Source organism: Nerophis ophidion, linkage group LG20 (assembly GCF_033978795.1).
Source record: "Nerophis ophidion isolate RoL-2023_Sa linkage group LG20, RoL_Noph_v1.0, whole genome shotgun sequence".
Lineage (NCBI taxonomy): Eukaryota > Metazoa > Chordata > Actinopteri > Syngnathiformes > Syngnathidae > Nerophis > Nerophis ophidion.
The window spans coordinates 26,860,561-26,887,523 of NC_084630.1; the positions used below are offsets into that span (position 1 = coordinate 26,860,561).

At 38.9% G+C, this 26,963-nt stretch overlaps 1 protein-coding gene across 6 annotated transcripts in view; it reads left to right on the forward strand.

The window, feature by feature from the left end:
- The window catches only part of tenm3 (teneurin transmembrane protein 3), a 779,964-nt gene that overhangs the window by 526,583 nt on the left and 226,418 nt on the right, over window positions 1–26,963 (forward strand). For 4 of the 6 annotated variants that reach the window (XM_061880866.1, XM_061880868.1, XM_061880867.1 and 1 more), the window contains 2 exons: window positions 822–1,007; window positions 19,044–19,070. In XM_061880866.1, coding sequence (XP_061736850.1) covers window positions 822–1,007; window positions 19,044–19,070 — 213 coding nt within the window. The remainder of the gene's footprint in view (window positions 1–821; window positions 1,008–19,043; window positions 19,071–26,963) is intronic. The other 2 variants (XM_061880869.1, XM_061880870.1) reach the window with 1 other exon arrangement.

Consider the following 26,963-nt stretch of genomic DNA (forward strand, 5'->3'; position numbering starts at 1 on the left):
CTGTCACATGACTTTCAAATTGAAGTTAACAAAATAATAAATAAATAAATGGGTTGTACTTGTATAGCGCTTTTCTACCTTCAAGGTACTCAAAGCGCTATGACACTACTTCCACATTTACCCATTCACACACACATTCACACACTGATGGAGGGAGCTGCCATGCAAGGCCAACCAGCACCCATCAGGAGCAAGGGTGAAGTGTCTTGCTCAGGACACAACGGACGTGACGAGGTTGGTTCCAGGTGGGATCTGAACCAGTGACCCCCGGGTTGCGCACGGCCACTCTACCACTGCGCCACGCCGTCCCTAACAAAGTGGTGGACCACCAAACCTATATGGCTACCGTGTAACAAACAGAGTACGAACTACCTGAGTACACAAGGGGCTTGGATCTTAATCTATCCCTATCTGTTGTTAAAAAAAATATTTGTTGAGTGATCCCAAGGATCGCATTTCCAGACATGTGAAACTATCTAGTGTTCCAGATATCTTTCTACACTACGAAACAGATAACTTGGAAAAGCATGGATGTCTACAACTTCTTTTTGTGTGGCTTCCATTCATCCATTTTCCACTGCTTGGTCAAGGAAATTGGTATCACGACTCTCCCGGATAAATCATTCAGGTTGCCTATCATGAATCAACTTCGCATCTACAGCCATGTTTGTTGCCTTATTGTTGTTGTTGTTGCACACACCCTTTAAGTCTGTGTGACTGTTTTTATTAGGTCTGCATTTTAAGCATTTGAGAAGTCCAACACTCCTTAGACTTAACTAATTTATAATAAATTATGTATTCTATTTGTATTTTCCATACAGAGGTCTGTCAGGTGGTCTGCGGTCACCACGGCGTTTGTTATGGTGGTCTGTGCCGATGCGAAGAAGGGTGGGCCGGAACTGTGTGTGACCAGAAGGCCTGCCATCCCTTATGTAGCAAGAACGGTGTGTGTAAGGAGGGCAAGTGTGAGTGTGACCAGGGCTGGACTGGGGAGCATTGCAATATCGGTAAGTGGATCACGTTCAGACACACACAAACTAGAGTTGAGCTCTGCATTCCAACAATGTACTTCATAAATTGTGAGGGAATAATGCATGGTGGTACTTCTACTTGATTCTTGCCCATTGTTTTGTCTTTTTACTGGTCTTATGAACTTCATTGTATCCAGCATGAATGTGCATCGACATACTTTGTATGGATGATGTAATGACTGCTTTGAATGGAGATTATGTACAAAAACAAATATAAATCTAAAGATATTTAACTCTCTTGTGTAGCTATTATGATTCCTGGTGTAAATCCTTGCATAATTGTGTAGGTTGCCAGGAGCCCAGGCATTAGATTGCAATTGTAATCCATGGTCATGTTTCAAGACATGGTTGAGTTCGGCTTACAATGCTAAGTTTTTACCAGTAAACCCAGAACATGCCTGCATTATTATACCATGATTAGACTGACACAATGTAATTCCAAAAACAAAGAGGAATGTGACATAGCAAAGAAAGAAAACACTTGAGGACATCCAACAATGTGTTCTTTCATCTTTGCATGTGAGAAGCCAATTCCATCCATTCCTCTATTTTATCATGTTCAAGTGGAAGACCGTCTCGAGGCTTGAAGTACATCATGTCAGGTTTTACCCTCCCACCAATGTGCCAAACATAAGAGACAATGACGCAAATTGGAGAGCATCTCTTTGAAGAAGTATGCAATGTGCAAATACGAGCTCTTTCAGAATGACATGTACAGTAAAATGTACACTGATAGTCACACACACATTAGATGTGGTGAAATTACCCTCTGCATTCGACCCATACCCTTATTCCACTACCTGGGAGGTGAGGGGAGCAGCTCGGGAATCATTTTGGTGATTTAAGCCCCAATTCCTACCCTTGATGCTGAGTGCCAAGCAGGGAGGTAATGAGTCTCATTCTTATAGTGTATGGTATGACTCGGCTGGGGTTTGAACTCAGGACCTACCGATCTCAGGGTGGACAGTCTAACCACAAGGCCACTGAGCAGGTACAAAGGTTACTTAGCAGGTACCAAACAAAAAAAACGGACTGATGTTCCACATCGAGTAGTTTGAGCTCCAGCGGTAAGATATCGCTCAAGATGAACAGAGAACGCAAGAAAGAGACATCAGACACCCCTTACATGACCATGTAGGACCCTCACGCATGCGCCGATCCAGAGCCAGTTTTGTGCAGACAGTCCTGCACCTCCAGGCAACCAAACAAGTAGCAAGGACCAACATCTGGGAAGATGAAGGACATACAAGCTCTTAAATGACTGGACAGAGGAATCACAGCAACGGAAAGCCTCGACTTTGGCTGGACAATCTGGAGGTTTCCTAAAATATGCGTGCGGAACGAGGCTAATGCGAAGCACTGATGAAAGCCTGGAACTACACAGCAGACAACACACAAGAAGACAATGCCTCACCTTCTGCAATGTGCGAATGCCCCCCGGTGCAGCCCAGAAGACCTGTCAGAACCTACCCCATCAGCTGTGGCCTGTGCTCAATCCTGGCAGAACGACGTCTGAGATTGCTACGAACTCGAACAACAAATTAGATGTGTCGCTGCTGTCGCCATTGTTCATTATTACTACTCAGGAAGCTAAAGAGCTGGTAAACAACAGCTGTGGTTGCTTGGTCTCAAAAAATAAAAGTGCTATTCAACTAGTGGCCTGGAATGACACCAGACTGGCCCACATCTTTATAGCAGAGTCCTAAAAAACACTTGAGTATAGGCTATGTTGTCAGCAGTAGGTCCTTAAAACCAGCAGAGTGCCCTTGTTATATAGACATGGCTATTTTTCTCCCCGGATTCAGTCCTTACCTTTCTGAAAATGAGGCCTCAAAAAAAAATAAGTTGAATAGTTCTGGCATAAATAGATCAAAACATTGTTAAGTTGCTTTCAGTAGGGAAGGCCAGACTTCCGAGCTACTTCAACTGGCTCTTCACCATGTGAAAGAAAAGTGCTACTCTTGGATATCCGAGCTCCTCACCCTGTCTCTTGGTTTGCAGGGTGAGTCCAGCCAGATATAAGTGGAACATCTATTATATAAGCTCTTTCGCTCACTACCCAAAGCTCGTTCCCGTAGGCGAAAGTACAAACGTAAACACAAGAGGGAAATCGAGAGCTTTGCTTTCTGGCTTTGTGCCGACAAAACCCAGGACATAAAGGTGCCTGTCCTTGACTGCCTTGTATGGCACATTACAGGGAACCCTCAGCAGGTGGTAGGGTCTATATGAGGTGATTTCAATGTAGAATCAAATATCAGATGCTTGAGATGCGGGCAAAACTTCCTTGTCTGGCCTGCCACCAAGGACCTGTTCGCCTTGGGAGATCCTCCCATGGGCCTAGGATTACTTGGACTCTCCAGCCATGGAGAAGATGAGAGAAACCATCTTCAGAAAAAAGTTGTGTGTTCCCCCGTTTCCCTTTTAAACTCACAAAGACGTCATAATTCTCTAACTTTGCAACATAATTAGTGAATCAAGCACTACTTGCAGATACTGAAACATCTTCTAAGACGAACTGAATGATCCAGTTGTGATCCGTTGAAAGTCCTAAAAATACAGTGACCCGGATGAATGAGATTTAGGCCCTTTCTACACTAAGATAGGTTATCCAGGGTAAATCCCACCTAACCTTATCCTTGTCCACACACATACACAATCTTTGTTTAAGCCCCCCAACCTCCGTCCGCCGGCGCAACACAACCTAGTACGCATGTGTGGAAAATGCGTAGGTCATAGTCACCTCCAGTGTTGCTTTGTGTGCAAGTTCTTAAACTTGAACAATATCACTTAACACTTAACAATTATCCAGTGTTGTGTTTTTTCAATTAACTAGAATCCAGTGTGCTGTGGGGCCCTATTGTAGTGAATCACACCTGAGCCATCATAAATTAATCAAATCTTTAATGGACACGTGAAAGTAAACAATGTGATAACGAACATTTTAGGGATCTAGATATCTGTTTAGGACACTCCTCACTCTTTTGCCTTCATTTTTATTGTCCATTCGTTTTTGGTGACTTTATATACTTTGGACCTAGACCATGGCTGTCAAACTCTGGCCCGCGGGCCACAGCTGGCCCGCCGTGTAATTTAATTTGGCCCTTGAGGCAATATCAATTTAGCATTAAAGCTGGCCCGCCGGTGTTATACAGCGTCGGTGCCGCTGTAACACCGCATTCACCACTAATACTCATACTTGCCAACCCTCCTAATTTTCCTGGTAGACTCCCGAAGTTCAGTGCCCCTCCCGAAAATCTCCCGTGGCAACCATTCTCCCGAATTTCTACCGATTTCCACCTTGACAACTATATTGGGGGCGTGCATTTAAGGCACTGCCTTTAGCGTTCTCCACAACCTGTCATCACATCCGCTTTTCCTCCATACTAACAGCGTGTCACATAATATTTGTGGCTTTTACACACACACACACACACACACACACACACACACACACACACACACACACACACGCACATGTGAATGCAAGGCAAACTTGGTCAACAGCCATACAGGTCCCACTGAGGGTGGCCGTATAAACAACTTTAACACTTTTAGAAATATGCGCCACACTGTGAACCCACACCAAACAAGAATGATAAACACATTTCGGGTGAACAGCCACACCGGAACACAACAGAACAAATACCCAGAAACCCTTGCAGCACTGACTCTTCCGGGAAACTTCCAGCAAACTGACCAATAATTAACGTTTTATTCATGCATTTTCTCTTGCTACTTCAAGGCTTAAATGTTTGGTTCATTCATTATTGTTATTTTATTTTCAAATGTATTATTAGCCTGTGGGAAAAAAAGGATATTTACCTCAGAAGATTGCAAATAGAAAAACTTTTTTTTTTTAATTTTATATGATATGCCATTGATATTCTTTTAATTATTGTTATTATTATTTGAAACTGGATTTTGCATCTCACTAAAGTTATATAAGCCTTGCTTGTTCAATAGTTAATGCAAAACTTGTTTGGGTCCCTATTAAAAGGTTAATCTGTTCAACCTTGGCCCGCGGCTTTGTTCCGTTTAAAATTTTGGCCCACTCTGTATTTGAGTTTGACACCCCTGACCTAGACGTTGAGTCCGCGACATACATGGCGGACAATAACTGATACAGTCTGCTTTGCCAGTCCAAAACCATTCGCCGTTTTCCGTAGTCTTCCCTCGACAGCCAGGTAATACAAAGCACACGCTACCTTTTTATTTTTATCACATCCACGGGAGCCCGCATTCTCGTTGTCTCTCCTTCGACAAATGGACAAAGTTTTTCAGTAAGTAGAATCACAGCTGACCTGGACATTGGAAAGGTCTCTTGCCGTCTGAGAAGTGTTGTATCCCAAATAGCTGCAATCGCTTTCTCTTTAGGTATTCATGTGTGATTTCCACAAGTGTCTGTACAGACGGAAGGAGAAACACGGGCATGTCTGAATGTCTTGCCTCCATAGTTTTAGTGGATACCTTTGAGTTACGAAACCGTTTTATTATGAAACTGTTTGGCGCGGTATTTATGGTGTCACTTCCTCTCCGAACTCAGTTTGTAAACGATCAATGAGTTCATACAAAGCTACGAGCTGGAGATTTAAGAAATACACGGCGCACTTACCCGTGTAAAAAAATATCCAAGGAGGGGAACCTTAAACGATGGTTTAGTGTGGCTGAAATGGGGCTTAGGCTAAATAATTATTTGTTTAAGGGGTTATCTGGCTTAGTGTAGACATAACTTTTGGATACCATACCATGCATACCTTAAAGGCCTACTGAAACCCACTACTATCAACCACGCAGTCTGATAGTTTATATATCAATGATGAAATATTAACATTGCAACACATGCCAATACGGCCTTTTTAGTTTACTAAATTGCAATTTTAAATTTCCCGCGGAGTTTCCTGTTGAAAACGGCGCGGAATGATGACGCGTGTTTGTGATGTTATTGGTTGGAGGGGACATATTAGCCTAGCACCACTTACGGCTAAAAGTCGTCTCTTTTCATCGCGCAACTACAACAGTATTTTGGACATCTGTGTTGCTGAATCTTTTGCAATTTCTTCAATTAATAATGGAGAAGTCAAAGTAAAAAGAAGGAGGTGGGAAGTTTTTAGCCTTTAGCCACACAAACACACGGTGTTTCCCTGTTTAAAATTCCCGGAGGTGAAGCTTTACTATGGATTGGAGCAGTCAAGCGAACATGGATCCCGACTACATGTCAACCGGCAGTTTTCGGTGAGAAAATTGTGGAAATAAGTCACCTCTTACCGGAGATAAGCGGAGCTTCTGTCCTGCTGCAGCTGCAGTGACTTCTCTCAGAGACTCTGGCGTCAAAACACCCGTGGCCACACCCCTCCGACTTTAAGGTACTATTTAACTCACTAAAACACTAGCAACACAGATAAGGGATTTCCCAGAATTATCCTAGTAAATGTGTATAATAACATCTGAATCGCTCTCACTGCCCTCGTCTTTTTTTTTTTCTAGGCCTTCACTCTAAATTTCCTCATCCACAAATCTTTCATCCTCGCTCAAATTAATGGGGAAATTGTCGCTTTCTCGGTCCGAATAGCTCTAGCTGCTGCTGGCTATGATTGTAAACAATGTGAGGATGTGAGGAGCCCTACAACCCGTGACGTCACGCGCACATCGTCTGCAACTTCCGGTACAAGCAAGGCTTTTTTATTAGTGAGCTAAAGTTGCAAACTTTATCGTGGATGTTCTCTACTAAATCCTTTCAGCAAAAATATGGCAATAATGCGAAATGATAAAGTATGACACATAGAATGGACCCGCTATCCCCGTTTAAATAAGAAAATCTCATTTCTGTAGGTCTTTAAAGGGCCTGAGAAGGTTGTGTGGAACAGATCAGTTACGCTTTGCACTTTTGAAAATGCAAAACATGCAAACAAAGTGACGCTAACCATACGGTGACAAGTTGTGTTGTTAAACAGCTGAAATAGTCGGGGATTTGTGGCAGCCTCAAATCCAAAACTTGAAATGTGTTGGCAAACAGACTGACAGCTACAGAAGCACTTTGAAAAAGCTGCAAATTGACTTCAGTTATTATCAATTAGAGGCACACACGCACAAAGTGACTCACTGGAAGCGGCATGCTGAGACAGAACAACAGTGTGACAAGTAGAAATCTATTTAGCGCTTAGCCGACGGACCGTTTGTTCAAAGGAAATTGCAATGTGACGCGGCGGAACATTTTTACATTAAACGCAACAAGACTTTTACTTCATTAATCCTTCTATCTCTAAACGTCCCAATCACATTTCATACAATCCTGCTAGAAACTCTGATATCACTTTAAGAAACATGTTTTGGATCCTATTAAGAATTACGCTGTGTATTATGCTCTATCTTACAGAGGAACTGCACTTTTTTTGGAATTTTGCCTATTGTTCACAACCATTATGAGAGACTAAAACACACGCCTTTTTGAGGGGGATTTTTAAAGATGATAAAAAACAACTTCAAAACCCTCCATCAAACGTTTTGTATAAACACTGCAAGTATACAATCGTGCTCAAAAGTACTGTGTAGCACTTTTTATTGTGTTCAAAGTGTACTAACTTTTACTTAAATACGGTTGTGGTCAAAAGTTTATATACACTTGTAAAGAAATATAAAGTCATGGCTGTCTTGAGTTTCCAATAATTAAAGTTAAAGTACCAATGATTGTCACACACATACTAGATGTGGCGAAATTATCCCCTGCATTTGATCCATCACCCTTGATCACCGCCTGAGAGTTGAGAGAAGCAGTGGGCAGCAGAGGTGCCGCGCCCGGGAATCATTTATGGTGATTTAACCCCCAATTCCAACCCTTAATGCTGAGTGCCAAGCAGGGAGGTAATGAGTCCCATTGTTGTAGTCTTTGGTATGACTCTGCCGGGATTTGAACTTACGACCTACCGCTCTAAGGGCGTACACTCTAACCACTAGGCCACTCTTATTTTTTGTGATAAAGTGATTGGAGCACATACTTGTTGGTCACAAAAAAACATTCATGAAGTTTGTTTTTTTCATGAATTTATTATGGGTCTACTGCTGGGTCAAAAGTATACATACAGCAATGTTAATATTTGGTTACATGTCTCTTGGCAAATTTTACTGCAATAAAGCGCTTTTGATAGCCATGCACAAGCTTCTGCTTGAATTTTCGACCCCTCCTCTTGGCAAAATCGGTGCAGTTCAGCCAGTGACGTGCATCAGGGGGTGCAAGTGAAGCAGTGCCTCACCTTGCCACCAGGAGGGGTAAAAGGCTTAACTATGAGATGTTCAAAAAAACGAGTAATAAAATAAGTTTGAATATTTCTCTTTTGGTCCATGCTTTCTATGTGATTTTGTTGTGGTTCGTGTATATTTGGATACTTTTCATGGTCAAAATCGCGGAAATTCAGTATTTCCTGATCAAAAAAACGCAGCGGACCAGAAGTGAGGCAGACGCAGGTGGTGCCTCCACGGCTACACACAAAGTGTATTGAGCGTGTGCGTGAGAGGGGGCACGTGCTTGATGCTACAGGCAAAAGGCGCGTCATGAGGCAGCAAGTACCTCTGCATCAAAGTAGGGGGCGATGTATTGTTCAATGCCTCAACAGTAATCTGACTCGCCACACTGGGAGAAATGGGGGCACTAAAGCTAGCAGACACATGTCTCTCCAGTGGAAGCCAGCCTTTTTTCTTTAAAAAAAACAACTGTATTTATAACAAACATGGCATTTTTATTAGAGTAAGCCAGCGTTTGTGGGTGTTATTGCTGCTTCACGTACAAATCCAGAAAGGTAAGATACACTCACAATACATGATTTATTTTGTTAAAAGAAAATGGGACCAAAAAGTATTTAATAACAACATTGTCAAATACTTTTAGGACCAATGTGGACCAATCATTATGATAACGTTTTTATGAAAGCAAATTACTCACTTTGTTCTCCTGTTATTCTAATGTGCAACCTGAATCAACAATGGTTAGAGCTGCTCATATGAATTTAAGTTAAAAAAAAGAAGAAAAAAAACTCAAAGTATCGATGCTTGTGGGTTCTTCCGAGGATGTTGTAGTCGTAATGATTTGTGCAGTCCTTTGAGACATTTGTGATTTGGGGCTATATAAATAAACATTGATTGATTGATTGATTGATGCCTCACCTGGTGTATAGTTCACCGTACGTCACTGAGTTCAGCTAAATTTGTTGGTTTTCTGACATGGACTTGTTTTTTCAGCATTGTCCACATGTTTAAGACAGGACTTTGGGAAGGCCATTCTAAAACCTTAATTTTTGCCTGATTTAGCTATCCCTTTACCACTTTTGACGTGTGTTTGGAGTCATTGTCCTGTTGGAACACCCAACTCCGTCCAAAACCCAAACTCCGGGCTGATGATTTTAGGTTGTCCTAAAGAATTTGGACATAATTCTCCTTTTTCATGGTCCCAGTTACTCTCTGTAAAGCACCAGTTCCATTGGCAGGAAAACAGGCCCAGAGCACAATACTACCACCACCATGCTTGACAGTAGGTTTGGTGTTTCTGGGATTAAAGGCCTCACCTTTCTCCTCCAAACATATTGCTGGGTATTGTGGCCAAACAGCAACATTTTTGTTTCATCTGACCACAGAACTTTCCTCCAGAAGGTCTTATATTTGTCCATTTTGATGTCAGAAATTATTGGAAACTCGAGACAGCCATGACATTATGGTCTTTACAAGTGTATGTAAACTTTTGACCACAACTGTATATATAATGTAGTAACAGACATGTTTCTCAAAAATATGTAGTATGTACAATATTTACCGTATTTTGATCAGTTTAATCATTGCCGGTACTAATTATTTTGCGTATTTATTTCCGTTTCCATACTTCTGGCAACAACACCTTTCGGACACGAAACAATTGTGTTTCTTATAATCATGGCATTTGAGGTAAAAAAATTAAATTAAAAATTCCAATTTTTTTTTTTGACAATTGAGGATTTAAAACCTTATTTTGAATAAAAAATGAATTTTTGGAGGATGTAATACTGCCTTTAGAAGCTAGCACGGAGGAAAAGTGAGATGTTGGAGCAGACGGAAAGCCGAGAGAGTGATGTAAAGTAAATCAAGTGCTGCAAAATGTAGAATTTGAAGCCAAGCTATTTCGACATAAATGGAGTGCTTACTGAACCTTACTCTTGCCAAATGTTCAGCTCCACACGTGAATCTGGGAGTTCTCAACAGGAGATGTGTTTCAGAAGGCGGGGCGTTGTAAAAAAAAATCATTGTATGTGATTGGATGAACCACTTGTCCGTCATCTTGAATGACGTGCTACTTCAACCACTCACATGGAAATCAACCTGTGACGCTGATGAGAGCGACGCTGGGAAATCCAAACCCGGTTGGAAGAAGCGCCAAAACATCCTTGCCACCAATAAATGCCTTAAAAAACGCTCTCTGTTCATCTTTTAAATAATTAATATTCGATCGATGTCGCAAAACAGTTGCAATAGCAGAATCTATGTCAGCACACGACTCCTCGCTCGGTGCCGCCATTGTTGTTTGAATCAAACAGTCCCTTAGGCGCTACGTCACATCTATGATATCCCGCCCTGCGATCCTGATTGGTTCCTTATTTTTTTTTTGCTATCTGGAAGGAGTTTGCAATGCCTTCAAGCCCAAATCCTTGTGTGGAGCTCAGCGAGAGTCAGGTTAGTGCAGGGGTCACCAACATTTTTGAAACCAAGAGCTACTTCTTGGGTACTGATTAATGCGAAGGGCTACCAGTTTGATACACACTTAGATAAATTGCCAGAAATAACCAATTTGCTCAATTTACCTTTAATAAATAAATCTATCTATATATATATATATATATATATATATATATATATATATATATATATATATATATATATATAAAAAATGGGTATTTTTGTCTGTCATTCCGTCGTACATTTTTTTTCCTTTTACGGAAGTTTTTTTATAGAGGATAAATGATGAAAAAAAACACTTAATTGAACAGTTTAAAAGAGGAGATAACACGAAAAAAATGAAAATAAAATTTAGAAAAAATTTTTATCTACAATTTCGACTCTTTAAAATTCAAAATTCAACCGAAAAAAATGAATAGAAAAACTACCTAATTCGAATTTTTTAGAAAAAAATAAATGACTTTATGTAACATCATTAGTAATTTTTCCTGATTAACAGTAATTTTACAATTTTGATGACATGTTTTGAATAGGTTAAAATCCAATCTGCACTTTGTTATAATATATAACAAAATGGACCAAGCTATATTTCTAACAAAGACAAATCCTTATTTCTTCTAGATTTTCCAGAACAAAATGTTTTAAAGAAATTCAAAAGACTTTGAAATAAGATTGAAATTTGATTCTACAGATTTTGTAGATTTGCCAAAATAATTTTTTTGAATTTTAATCATAATAAGTTTGAAGAAATATTTCACAAATATTGTTCGTCGAAAAAACAGACGCTAAAATTAAAAAATAAAATGTATTTATTATTCTTTACAATAAAAAAAAAAAACTTGAACATTGATTTAAATTGTCAGGAAAGAAGAGGAAGGAATTTAAAAGGTAAAAAGGTATATGTGTTTAAAAATCCATCCATCCATCCATTTCTACCGCATATTCCCTTTCGGGGTCGCGGGGGGCGCTGGCGCCTATCTCAGCTACAATCGGGCGGAAGGCGGGGTACACCCTGGACAAGTCGCCACCTCATCGCAGGGCCTGTTTAAAAATCCTAAAATCATTTTTAAGGTTGTATTTTTTCTCTAAAATTGTCTTTCTGTAAGTTATAAGAAGCAAAGTAAATAAATAAATTCATTTATTTAAACAAGTGAAGACCAAGTCTTTAAAATATTTTCTTGGATTTTCAAATTCTATTTGAGTTTTGTCTCTCTTAGAATTAAAAATGTCGAGCAAAGCGAGACCAGCTTGCTAGTAAATAAATGCAATTTAAAAAACAGAGGCAGCTCACTGGTAAGTGCTGCTATTTGAGCTATTTTTAGAACAGGCCAGCGGGCGACTCATCTGGTCCTTACGGGTTACTTGGTGCCCACGGGCACCGCGTTGGTGACCCCTGGGTTAGTGCTTACCCATAACTAACCGGAAATTAAACTGGACCAAATGCACAACTGTCCATTGAGTGAGCACCTTTAATATCGATCACGATACACGGAGCAAGTCATGCATGTTACTAAAACTACCGCTGTCGACCTAGCTGTGTAAAAACAAAACATGAAATGTGGGCTAATACTTTACAGATACTGTAATATGATTGGTCATGTTCTTTAGTCAGTACAGATTGGTGACTTATCACATTGTGCTGTGCATTACAAACTCAAACGCGTTTCGTGCTGTCGTAGAAGCTAGCTTATTTCTTGCTAAAGTTAGCTTTCACGGCTAGTACCGTAACACGCCGATTTGTTAGTAGGCTAGAGAAATAGTTCCTCAGTGTTTGTTCTTATAATAACAATGTCGCTACAGCTTGGTTACTATACCGCAGGGGTCACCAACGCGGTGCCCGCAGGCACCAAGTAACCCGTAAGGACCAGATGAGTAGCCCGCTGGACTGTTCTAAAAATAGCTCAAATAGCATCTCTTACCAGTGAGCTGCCTCTATTTTTTTAATTTTATTTATTTACTAGCAAGCTGGTCTCGCTTTGCTCGACATTTTTAATTCTAAGAGAGACAAAACTCAAATAGAATTTGACAATCCAAGAAAATATTTTAAAGACTTGGTCTTCACTTGTTTAAATGAATTCATTAATTGTTTTACTTTGCTCTTATAACTCTCAGAAAGAAAATTTTAGAGAAAAATACAACCTTAAAAAGGATTTTAGGATTTTTAAACACATATACCTTTTTACCTTTTAAATTCCTTTCCCTTCTTTCCTGACAATTTAAATCAATGTTCAAGTACTTTTTTTTATTATTGTAAAGAATAATAAATACATTTTAATTTAATTCTTCATTTTAGCTTCTGTTTTTTCGACGAATATTTGTGAAATATTTCTTCAAACTTGTTATGATTAAAATTAAAAAAAATTATTCTGGCAAATCTAGAAAATCAGTAAAATCAAATTTAAATCTTATTTCAAAGTGGATTTTAAACTATTTAAAACAAGTCATCAAAATTCTAAAATTCATTTTAATCAGGAAAAATAAGTAATGATGCCTTATGAATTATTTTTTTTAAAATTTCAAATGATTTGAATTAACTAGTTTTTCTCCTCATTTTTTTCGGTTGAATTTTGAATTTTAAAGAGTCGAAATTAAAGATATAACAATGTTTCAAAATTAAATTTTCTTTTTTATTTTCGTATTTTCTCCTCTTTTAAACCGTTCAATTAAGTCTTTTTTTCATCATTTATTCTCTACAAAAATCCTTCGATAAAGGGAGAAAAAAAATGTACGACGGAATGACAGACAGAAATACCCATTTTTTCATATATATAGATTTTTTTTATTAAAGGTAAATTGGCAAATTGGCCATTTTTGGCAATGTATTTAAGTCTGTATCAAACTGGTAGCCCTTCGCATTAATCAGTACCCAAGAAGTACCTCTTGGTTTCAAAAAGGTTGGTGACCCCTGCTATACAGGTTGAAGAATAGTTGACCGTTTTGAATGCATTTTACAGTGAATTGATTGCCCCCATTAGCTGCACTGCTAGCTACTAAGTAGCTGCATTGCTAGCTACCAAGAACAAGCATATTTGTATATGTTAGGAAGCAAAAAAAAAACAAAAAAACGTTTGTCTTCTTGTTTCTCATAATGATTGTGAGTGCAATTCCCCTTTAAATGGAATACTTCCATCAGACTTCAAGCGCTATACTGTTTACACCAGGGGTGTCAAACTGAAGTACAGAGTGGGCCAAAATTGAAAACCGAACAAAGCCGTGGGCCGAGGTTGAACAAATTAGCCTTTTAATAGGGACCCAAACAAGTTTTGCATTGAATTTTGAACAAGCAAAGCTGACAGTATATAACTTTATAGTGACATGCAAAATCGAGTTTCAAATAATAATAATAATAATAATTAAAAAGTATCAATGGCATATCAAATAAAATTGTAATAAAAATGGAATGCCTCTTTTTGGTGGCGAGGTTGAGATGTACAGGGTTTGGTGATAGCGGGGGGTGTATATTGTAGCGTCCCGGAAGAGTCAGTGCTGCAAAGGGTTGTAGGTATTTGTTGTGTTGTGTTTATGTTGTGTTACGGTGCGGATGTTCTCCCGAAATGTGTCATTCTTGTTTGGTGTGGGTTCACAGTGTGGCGCATATTTTTAACAGTGTTAAAGTTGTTTATACGGCCACTCTCAGTGTGACCTGTATGGTTGTTGACCAAGTATGCGTTGCATTCACTTGTGTGTGTGTGTAAGCCGCATATATTATGTGACTGGGCCGGCACGCTGTTTGTATGGAGGAAAAGCGGACGTGGCGACAGGTTTTAGAGAACGCCAAAGGCAATGCCTTTAAGGCCCATGCCCAATATTGTTGTCCGGGATGAAATTTGGGAGGGGCACTGTACTTTGGGAGTCTTCCGGGAAAATCAGGAGGGTTGCCAAGTAAAAGTATTAGCGGTGAATGAGGTGTTACAGCGGCAGGCCAGCTCTAATGTTAAGTTGATATTGCCTCAAATTTGGCCCGCGGGCCAGAGTTTGACACCCATGGTGTACACTCTCTACTTTTGGGGAATTTTGACAGTGATTGTCTTTACCGAGAATTTAAAGGCTTTGTGTCCCAATTGGCCCATTTCTGTACTTACCAAGTGTTCTTAATCCAAATTAAACATTTTCTCCTTTGAAGGAATCCCCCTGTAATTCACTTTACAATAAAATCCCCAAAAGAGGACACATATATGCGTGCCAAAGCCGGGAATAGATTAAAATTTGCCAATGATCCTCGAATGTGCTTTATAAATAATATATTTTTTTAAATAAAGCATTTTTTCTCCTCTGTTGACAGCAGTGTAGGTGCTAGGAATTTTCAAAATGGGGTCCCACAGTAAATTTTGGAGGTCACACTTTTTTGTAAGCGTTTTGAAAAAAATTATAAATGTATGCATTATCCTGTTATATCTCACATTCTATATTGTGTTTTGGAAAAAGGTTGTCATAAACGTTACTTAATTCATTAAAAATATAATAATAAATGGGACGGCGTGGCGCAGTGGGAGAGTGGCCGTGCGCAACCCGAGGGTCACTGGTTCAAATCCCACCTAGAACCAACCTCGTCATGTCCGTTGTGTCCTGAGAAAGACACTTCACCCTTGCTCCTGATGGTTGCTGGTTGGCGCCTTGCATGGCAGCTCCCTCCATCAGTGTGTGAATGTGTGTGTGAATGGGTAAATGTGGATGTAGTGTCAAAGCGCTTTGAGTACCTTGAAGGTAGAAAAGCGCTATACAAGTACAACCCATTTATCATAAATAAAGAAACCTTATTTGTTTACATATGTAAATGTATTCAGTTATAAACATTAATTCACTGAGGTGGCGACTTGTCCAGGGTGTACGCCACCTACCGCCTGAATGCAGCTGAGATACGCTCCAGCGACCCCAAAAGGGACAAGCGGTAGAAATGGATGAGCATTCATTCACTTTCTTCTCTCCCAAGGCTGTGCGCAACCCGTGGCTCCCTGGTTCAAACCCCACCTAGTACCAACCTTGTCACGACCGTTGTGTCCTGAGCAAGACACTTCACACTTGCTCCTGATGGGTGCTGGTTAGGGCCTTGCATGGCAGCTCCCTCCATCAGTGTGTGAATGTGTGTGTGAATGGGTGAATGTGGAAGTAGTGTCAAAGCGCTTTGAGTACCTTGAAGGTAGAAAAGCGCTATACAAGTACAACCCATTTATCATTTCCTTCATGGAAAGAAGAAAGTGAATGAATGAACTGAACTTCACTACTGCTGGTAGTTTTTTTTTTCCATGTTTTTATTGAATAAGTTGTAGGTGTATTTATTTCAGTAAAAAAGTGTAAAAAGTGTTTTGTTTCAGTCATGAAATGATGACAGTGGTGTGCCGGGGCATACATACATTTTATATTTAACGCTTAAATCTCTGGAGTCTACATCAACTTCAGATTTATCCGTCATTTCAAAATGTTTTAGTTTTTTTTTTTTATGTTGTTTTTTTGTTTGTTTGATTTCCACGCTTTTTTGTCAAACAAAACTATGTTTTTTGTGGCAAATACACAAAATATGCAAAATCTTCCAGCAAGAATATTTTTCAAAGTGGAATATTTCATGTGAAGTAATTAGATTCATAATAATTCATAATAACATTGATTTTGATTCAAAATTATGTTTTCAGCAATGACAGTTTGAAAGAAAAAACAGCTTTGTTTTATTTGTCAACATTGCAACTTTTTTATTTCACTTTTGTTATGTTTTTTTTTTATTTTAATAGTATTTTTATAATGTGCCCTGGGCCTTTAAAACATTAGTGCTATAGATAATGAAAAATTAAATCTGATAAATTTATCGATAAAAAGCAGAGCCTGGCGATGCTTGCGCGTTTATCTCTCTCTCTGTCTCTGCCCCTCCCTCACGAATGTTGCTGCTCACACCCTCACAATTTGCTTTGTTTATAACCCCTTCTCAACCCTGAACGTACATTGTAAATACACGCAACTCAAACTCAAAATGCAGGACATTCGAGGAATTTAAGAAACTCCGCCCGGACAGCCCGGACAGCACTGCAAAAGAGGACATGTCGGGGGAAAAGAGGACGTATGGTCAGTCTCCTTTACAAACCTTCTCTGCCACGCCTTCATGCACTCCAGGAAGGATTTTTTTTCGGATCCTCCTCCATCACAGCCATCTTGGTGTGGTCTCTGTCTTAAAAAGAGTTCCCTTGTCAACTCTAAAGCCAGGTCATAATAGCAAGACGATGGCTCCAATGTTCTTCTCAGCTAGGAACTGTCGGATACTAAGGGCATTGTGAGCAGTCACATTGTCATGGTAATGCAGTCCTGCTACAGCTTGTCTCTTTTCGCACACCAAACAATGCGAACACTGCAGGAGGTCTTTGAAGACAGACTATTTGATTGTCAGGTCCTCTGGCAAGAATTCCCAAATTAGACGATGCCCCTCAGCTGTTTTCCTTAGTCCTCCCTCGACGGCCTCCGCTTCTGCTCACTGCTCCCCTCACCTCCCACGGGGTGATCAAGGGTGATGGGTCAAATGCAGAGAATAATTTCGCCACACCTAGTGTGTGTGTGACAATCACTGCTACTTTGCCTTACTTTAACTTTAACCTTCTTCCAACCTCATCACTTCCCTTGTGTCCTTGAGAAAGACACGTCACCCTTGTTCCTGATGGGTCGTGGTTAGCACCTTGCACGCCATCAGTGTGTGAATGTGTGTGTGAATGGGTGAATGTGGAAATAGTGTCAAAGCGCTTTGAGTACCTTGAAGGTAGAAAAATGTTATACAAGTACAACCCATTTACCATTGAAGCCTTGGTCATACTTGCCAACCCTCACGGACTTTCTGGGAGACTCCCGGAATTCAGCGCCTCTCCCGGAAGAAATTTTCCCCCGAAAATCTCCCAAAATTCAGCAGGAGCTGGAGACCACTTCCCCCCCAGCTCAAACATGCACAGTTCAAAGCTTGAAAAGGAGGATTGCAGGCGGATCTGACGGCATTTAAAGTCATTTTCAAAAACGACTGCTAATCCTCCTCCTTTTCGGCCGGACGACCGCGGAGAATTAAAGTAGGAACACTCCGGAGGCAGAAGTTCATTAAGAGGGGCGGACTCACCGGCTCTCAGCCATGTTTCCGTCACACAGAGGAAGTCAAGTCCACGGGAAGTGAAGAAATCCTCCAGGATAAACAGTTTGTTTGTCAAAGATCTTGCGTTCACAAGACCGAATCTGGCGGGGGCCAACACGTCCAAGGGCGCAGCTAATCCAGGTGGCGGGGGAGAGGAGCCACGAGGCGGGAAAGGAAGGCAGGAATCCAGCCAGGGGAAAAAGCTTACTGGGACGTCGAAAAACCAACGTCGAAGTTGATCATGACAGTGGGAGAGGGGCAAAGATCCAACAGTGTTTGGCGGTCGTACACAAGCAGTGAGCTGACAGAGAGGAAAATAGACGCAAACAACCAAAAAACGAACAGAGCTGACAGCGAGAGACGGCAGGGCAAAGCACATACTGGCGCCATCTTCTGGAAACTCAGAAGTGGCGTTACTCAAATAGTGAAAGGTAAGTGTTGTTGTTTTTTTTAAAGTAACCAGCAAGCACAGTACAGTTAGTAGAACAACTGTGTTTTAATTGCTGTGTATTTGATAGGTGCCGTCTGAAATTCAACTATTTCTTTTATTTATATAAATAATAAAATAAATATATATAGCTAGAATTCACTGAAAGTTAAGTATTTCATACATATATAACTGTATATATATATATATATGAAATACTTGAGTTGGTGAATTGGCTGTAAATATACACCCCTCCCCTCTTAACCACGCCCCTTAACCACGCCTCCGCCCCACCCCCGAAATCGGAGGTCTCAAGGTTGGCAAGTATGGCCTTGGTCAGATTTGAAAAACAAACAAAAAAAAAAAACGGAATTGTGCTATTCAAACTGACATGAAAAAAATGTATTACATGTTATTATTGTATAAGGGTAAAACATCGGAATTGACCTGCAGTGTGAAAAATGTCTGGGTTTGAAGGTTGCCAGGAGAACGGTACATTTTGGACTTTATTGTTCCGAAATTTGGTGGAGGAGGAATTATGATATGGGGTTGTCTTTCAGTGTGAACAAAGCCTTTGGGACATCATGTTTGATACTAAAAATGCTCTCGAATTTCTTACCCTCTTTGTTTACGCTGAACCCTTTATGTGTCTAATTCTTCTTCCTCTATCACTTGCTGGGTAAATCTTTTTGTGTCTAATATTTCTTCCTCTATCACTTGCTGGGTAAATCACATATAAGATGTGATAATGGTATTGGAGGCCTATAATCTACACTAAAATCTTTCTACTCTTCTTCTTCAAAAGCTCACAATCCGGATATTAGAGTAAAAGGTACTGTACACTCTTTATCCCCCCCTCTGCCGCTGTTCATAATGTCGCTTTTCTCTTACCCATTTTTGTTTTTTCTCCCATCACACGGCCAAAGTGCTTCTTCTTACATAGTTATCTGCAGATTGGCTAAATCAGGGGTGTCCAAACTTTTTCCCGCAAGGGTTGCAAACTCAAGAATCAACGTTTTTTTGTGCTTATTTAAGTGAATAAAAAAAGTCTAAAATCCATCCAGTATACTAGGACAGTGGTTCTCAAATGGGGGTATACGCGTACCCCTGGGGGTACTTGAGGGTATGCCAAGGGGTACGTGAGATTGTTTTAAAATATTCTAAAAATAGCAACGATTCAAAAATCCTTTATAAATATATTTATTGAATAATACTTCAAGAAAATAAACAGTGAAAAGAAATACAACAATGCAATATTCAGTGTTGACAGCTAGATTTTTTTTGTGGACATGTTCCATAAATATTGATGTTAAAGATTTCATTTTTTGTGAAGAAATGTTTAGAATTAAGTTGATGAATCCAGAGGGATCTCTATTACAATCCCCAAAGAGGGCACTTTAAGTTGATGATTACGTCTATGTGTAGACATTTTTATTTATAATTGAATCACTTGTTTATTTTTCAGCAAGTTTTTAGTTATTTTTATAACTTTTTTTCCCCAAATAGTTCAAGAAAGACCACCACAAATGAGCAAAATTTTGCACTGTTATACAATTTAATTAAATCAGAAACTGATGACATAGTGCTGTATTTTACTTCTTTATCTCTTTTTTTTCCAACCAAAAAGGCTTTGCTCTGATTAGGGGGTACTTGAATTAAAAAAATGTCAACAGGGGGTACATCATTGAAAAGTTTTTGAGAACCATTGTACTAGGAAGTTCTGTACATCTAAAGAAAAACAGCCGACATGTCAGATTTGTGTTATGAGCATCAGTATTCCAATTTTTTCTCCTGACCTTACACTTCTTGCTCCATTTTAACATGTATCTTGTGTTGTTTTTGGTCATTTTTAGGGTTGTTGTTTTTTTTAAATGACCTGTGTGCTGCACTTTGGACACCCCAAGCTAAATGAATGCATTTTAATGCAACATTCCTTCACTAAATCCTCCTTATTAAGATTATAATTGGCCATGTTTTTATGAATGTGTTTGACATGGTACTCCCATGCTAATAATTATAGTATATATTGCAGCTCATATTTTTTTTAATCTAAATTGGAATGGATGAAATACTGTACTCAAAAAAAAATTGAATATTTACATTTTACAATAGGAGGGATTTATTGTTTGGCTTACATTTTATACTAATTATTACCATTATTGCATATTTATCCCATCTATTGTCTTTTTTTATTTCGTTTTAATATTCCTGATCATTCTTTTCTCCCTTTTATTGCTCATAATATAAAATATAACTCTTATGTATTGATTGATTTTTTTATTAGTTTGAGCGTTCATTTTTTGTCTCATTTAAAGTAACCATGGAAATGATGGACTGTTCATGTCTTCCAAGGCCGTGAACTTACAAAACCAGCAGGGGATCATATTGTTATGTTCCCAACTGTATAGCATAATTCAAAATGTATTCTCTGTAACCTGCGGCGGCCATGAAAAATAATTTGCTCTTTATTGCACAAACAAAACTAATAACTTTCTGCAGTGGATGAAGTCTTGGCCCTGCTCTTGTGTACGTTTTTGCTCCAAGCTGTTTTCCCTTCTGTCCCTCTTATGTCGTTCTGCTCCGGTCTTCGCCCACACGAGCGGGAATGGCTTTAATCACACTAAATTTGCTGCTAACGATGTCAGTCAGAACATTTTGACGGAACATTTATAGAATTGTGTTTTTGGGATGTTCTTTTTGCATAACGTTGGCTCTTTAAGCAGTGACAGGATTGAACCGTGTTAGTTCATTTTAAGCCTATCAAGCATGTCTTGGAAATAGCGCATGTACACTGAGCCGCCGCATCAGGCAATGAGGAATGCAATGAAGACTATATTGTTATGTACACTAGCACTTTTTGATTACTTAACATATTTTTCGGACCATTTAAAATCCTTTCATTTTCTCAAAACTCGACAGTGAGCCTTATAACCCGGTGCACCTAATGTACGGAATAATTTTGGTTGTGCTTACCGACCTTTAAGCTGTTTTATTTGGTACATGGTGTAATGATAAGTGTGACCAGTAGATGGCAGTCACACATAAGATATGTGTAGACTGCAATATGACTCAAGTAAACAACGCCAACATTTTATATGTTCCATTGAAAATATAGAATGTTACACACGGCGCTCAAAAATCTGTCAGAATGTTTTAGTATGACTTTGGCAAGCTATGAAGCCGCACCACTTGATGGATTGTACTGTTCTTCAACATACGAATAGTATTATGGTGTGTGAATAAGGTAAGACATATTATCTGCCGTTTTGTTTCGCAATATTATACAAAATTAACTTTTATTACCTTCTGGTACCTGCTGATATGTATTTGGGATCTGCATAAGTCCTGAAAATGTGCGAGCGTCCGCCTATGTAGTCCGTGTTGACACCGTAGTCGATAAGCTTCTTCTCTTTCTCTATCTTCTTGTTATGGGGCATTCATCCTCCGCTGTTGCCATTTATAATATAAAGTAGTGTAAAGTTCTTATTTATATATCGCTATGGAATAGCAATATATTAGTCGGTTTACATAATTTGCTCAAGGAATGGTCGGATGTTTTTTCACGGGACACAATTCCGGCGTTGTTGTTGCACTTGCCAATTCTAATATAAAGTAGTGTAAAGTTCTACTTATATCTGTCAATACACTCGCCATGACAGGACGAAAACATACCGGTGTAGTGGGTATACATTATTCACCCAAGGAACTTTAGTTAATAGAGTTTGGACGATTTTTCACGAGACACATTTCCGGGCTCGTTGTTTTTTCTGGAAGAGGAGATGCTGCTCCGTTATTGATTGAAGTAAAGTCTGTCCCCGTCTTTTGACACTTCTTCCACTCACGTCCTTGCACGCTACACCGCTACAGCAAAGATTCGCTGTCGAAGGGAAGCCACGTAAATAAGACCGCCCACAAAATGGCGCATCCTGAAGCGACTGGCAGAAAACGGCTTGCAGATGATCAGTGAAATATAATCCGTGCAACATTTTGACCCAAATTAAAAACACCATTACATGTTATGTAGACCACAAGGAAGTGTTTTATATTTAGAAAAAAACAACATAATATGACGCCTTTTATGCGCGTTATAATCCGTTGCACCTTTTGTATGAAAACAGACCTGAATAGACCATTCATCGGCACTGCGCCTTATTATCTGGTGCACGCTATGGTCCAGAAAATACGGTAAGTTTATTGCTCGAATTTATGTTAAGCAACTTTAAAAAGTTACGATATTTAATCTTATAATCTCATTTATTTTACTTGTGATAGTTATTTGTTCAAGCAAAATATAAATAATCAATTTAGCCATTTGAAAAGGCCAGAAAACAACACAGAGGACAGCGTGGTTGCATTACATAGCTCGTTAATAAAGTTTTAAAGGGGACCTATGATTAATTTATTGTAGTTTCTGACTTATTATGTTTTCACAATGTTGGATACTCGTGTTAAACAATGCGAACTCGTCAAATCATAAGGTTCATCGTGCATTTTGGCGTGATCTTGCATGCAGTGGATGTACTTATTAGGACATTATGTAAAGCTCTCAGCCAGAGAGGGAGGAGCTCCCTTTGCTTCAGGCATGGAGGAAAACATATGTGTATTTAATCTTGGCATGCACATAATGACAGCGACATGCAGGACGCAGTGACATTATATGTTATGCACTCTGTAAATCAGGAGTCACCAACCTTTTTGAAACCAAGAGCTACTTCTTGGGTACTGATTAATGCGAAGGGCTACCAGTTTAATACACACTTAAATAAATTGCCAGAAATAGCCAATTTACTAAAGTTACCTTTAATAAATAAATCTATATATATAAAGAAATTGGTATTTCTGTCTGTCATTCCATCATACATTTTTTTCCTTTTACGGAAGGTTTTTTGTAGACAATAAATGATGAAAAAAACACTTAATTGAATGGTTTAAAAGTGGAGAAAACACGAAAAAAATTAAATTTTGAAACATAGTTTATCTTCAATTTCGACTATTTAAAATTCAAAATTCAACCGAAAAAAATTAAGAGAAAAACTAGCTAATTCGAATCTTTTTGAAAAAATTAAAAAAATAATTTATGGAACATAAATTAATTTTAGAATTTTGATGACATATTTTAAATAGCTTAAAATCCATTTTGAAATACGATTTAAATTTGATTCTACAGATTTTCTAGATTTGCCAGAATAATGTTTTTGAATTTTAATCATAATAAGTTTGAAGAAATATTTCACAAATATTCTTCGTCGAAAAAACTGAAGCTGACATGAAGAATTAAATTAAAATGTATTTATTATTATTTACAATTTAAAAAAAATACTTGAACATTAATTTAAATTGTCAGGAAAAAAGAGGAAGGAATTTAAAAGGTAAAAAGTTATATGTGTTTAAAAATCCTAAAAACATTTTTCATTGTTATATTTTTTGTCTAAAATTGTCTTTCTGGAAGTTATAAAAAGCATAGTAAAAAAGTATATACATTTATTTAAACAAATGAAGACCAAGTCTTTAAAATATTTTCTTGGATTTTCAAATTCTATTTGAGTTTTGTCTCGCTTAGAATTAAAAATGTCGAGCAAAGCGAGACCAGCTTGCTAGTAAACAAATCAAATAAAAAAATAGAGGCAGCTCACTGGTAAGTGCTGCTATTTGAGCTATTTTTAGAACAGGCCAGCGGGCTACTCATCTGGTCCTTACGGGCTACCTGGTGCCCGCGGGCACTGCGTTGGTGACCCCTGCTCTAAATGGATCAGAGAATGTGCAGGTATACCTCATGTTAAGACCAAGTCATGTTTATGAAGTTTATTTACAACCGTGTCTGGGAAAAAAATAAACAGTATACATTTTCAAAATATAAATTATTATACTTTTGAAGCGGGTGCTGCGTGGTTTCAGTGGCAATCTGGGAACGTCTCCAGAACAAACTCAAAAACCGAGTCAAAACATTATGACCGTTGTGCAAAATGGACACCAAAGCACAACCAATACATTATCTAAACCACAAAGAAGTGTTTTGAATGTGCAATAAAATCACCATGGCTGCACTACAAAGTATTATTCTGTACCGCTCACTGAACAAGCAGCTGTATTTATTCCCATCCATTTAATGAGATATACAGTCGTGGTCAAAAGTTTACATACACTTGTAAAGAACATAATGTCATGGCTGTCTCGAGTTTCCAATAATTCTACAACTCTTATTTTTTGTGATAGAGTGATTGGAGCACATACTTGTTGGTCACAAAAAAACATTCATTATTTTTTTTTTTTTTATGAGTTCATTATGGGTCTACTGAAAATGTGAGTAAATCTGCTGGGTCAAAAGTATACATACAGCAGTGTTAGTATTTGCTTACATGTCCCTTGGCAAGTTTCACTGCAATAAGGCGCTTTTGGTAGCCATCCATAAGCTTCTGGTTGAATTGTTGACCGCTCCTCTTGACAAAATAGGTGTAGTTCAGCTAAATGTGTTGGTTTTCTGAAATAGACTTGCTTCTTCAGCATTGTCCACACATGTTTAAGTTAAGACTTTGGGAAGGCCATTCTTGAACCTCAATTCCAGCCCGATTTAGCCATTCCTTTACCACTTTTGATGTGTGTTTGGGGTCACACAAAACTGCGCCCAAGACCATACCTCCGGGCTGATGATATTAGGTTGTCCTGAAGAATTTGGAGGTAATCCTTGTTCTTAATTTTCCCATTTACTCTCTGTAAAGCACCAGTTCTATTGACATCAAAACAGGCCCAGAGCATAATACTACCACCACCATGCTTGACGGTAGGTATGGTGTTCTTCGGATTAAAGGCTTCACCTTTTCTCCTCCAAACATATTGCTGGGTATTGTGGCCAAACAGCTCAGTTTTTGTTTCCTCTGACATCATGTGGACAAAGGTAGGACCTTCTGGTGGTCAAATTTAGCTGAAGTGCACCAATTTTGTCAAGAGGAGTGGTCAAAAATTCAAGCAGAAGCTTGTGGATGGCAACAACAAGCGCCTTATTGCAGTGAAACTTGCCAAGGGACATGTAACCAAATATTAACATTGCTGTATGTATACTTTTGACCCAGCAGATTTGCTCACATTTACAGTAGACCCATAATAAATTCTTATAAGAACCAAACTTCATGATTTTTTGAATTTTTTGTGACCAGCAAGTATGTGCTCCAATCACTCAATCACAAAAAAATAAGAGTTGTATAAATTATCGGAAACGCGAGACAGCCCTGACATTATGTTCTTTACAAATGTATGTCAACTTTTGACCACGACTGTATATACAGTAACTGTCCATATGGTTTATTTTGGGTATGTATTGTTCTAACTCGCCTCTCAATCCCATGCTTAAGGAGGTTGACGTTTTTAAATACAGTGGGGCAAAAAAGTATTTAGTCAGCCACCGATTGTGCAAGTTCTCCCACTTAAAATGATGACTGAAGTCTGTAATTTTCATCATAGATACACTTCAACTGTGAGAGACAGAATGTGAAAAAAAATCCAGGAATTCACATTGTAGGAATTTTAAAGAGTTTATTTGTAAATTATGGTGGAAAATAAGTATTTGGTCAACCGTTCAAAACTCTCACTGATGGAAGGAGGTTTTGGCTCAAAATCTCACGATACATGGCCCCATTTATTCTTTCCTTCTCATGGATCAATCGTCCTGTCCCCTTAGGAGAAAAACAGCCCCAAAGCATGATGTTTCCACCCCCATGCTTCACAGTAGGTATGGTGTTCTTGGGATGCAACTCAGTATTCTTCTTCCTCCAAACACCACGAGTTGAGTTTATACCAAAATGGATACATGGATGATACAGCAGAGGATTGGGAGAATGTCATGTGGTCAGATGAAACCAAAATAGAACTTTTTGGTAGAAACTCAACCCGTCGTGTTTGGAGGAAGAAGAATACTGAGTTGCATCCCAAGAACACCAAACCTACTGTGAAGCATGGGGGTGGAAACATCATTCTTTGGGGCTGTTTTTCCGCTAAGGGAACAAAACAATTGATACGTGTTAAGGAAAGAATGAATGGTACCATGTATCGTGAGATTTTGAGCCAAAACCTCCTTCCATCAGTGAGAGCTTTGAATGGTTGACCAAATTCTTATTTTCCACCATAATTTACAAATAAATTCTTTAAAATTCCTACAATGTGAATTCCTGGATTTTTTTCCACATTCTGTCTCTCACAGTTGAAGTGTACCTATGATGAAAATTACAGACCTCTGTCATCATTTTAAGTGGGAGAACTTGCACAATCGGTTGCTGACTAAATACATTTTTGCCCCACTGTGTTATATTAAGAAATGCAAGTCCATGATCCCAGCTCTTCCTCCTTTCTTCTCCTTGTGGCATCAGATTCCATCTCATCTGTTTATTACCAAGAGTGTATTTACAGTAGCAGGGCTGCTTTTGTTCCATCTATATTCCCTCACCCCCCTAATTTTCCGACCTCTCTTCCTCCTGCCCTCTCCTTTTCTCAGGATATAAAGGTAATTTATTTCCCAAAAGACTTAATCAGAGGCTCCACCGCTCCAAATTACAAACACTTCACACGCTTTGTTGTTATCATTCATTGTACTTTTCTTTATTTGCGTGTGTTTTCCCTTTATTTGTTTTTAATTGTATAGATTCTGAAGAGCACCCGCGCATATAGTGTGTTATTCTGCACCTTCTATTTATTATTCCCATCACTGACACCCAACTACTTCCACATTTCTACACAG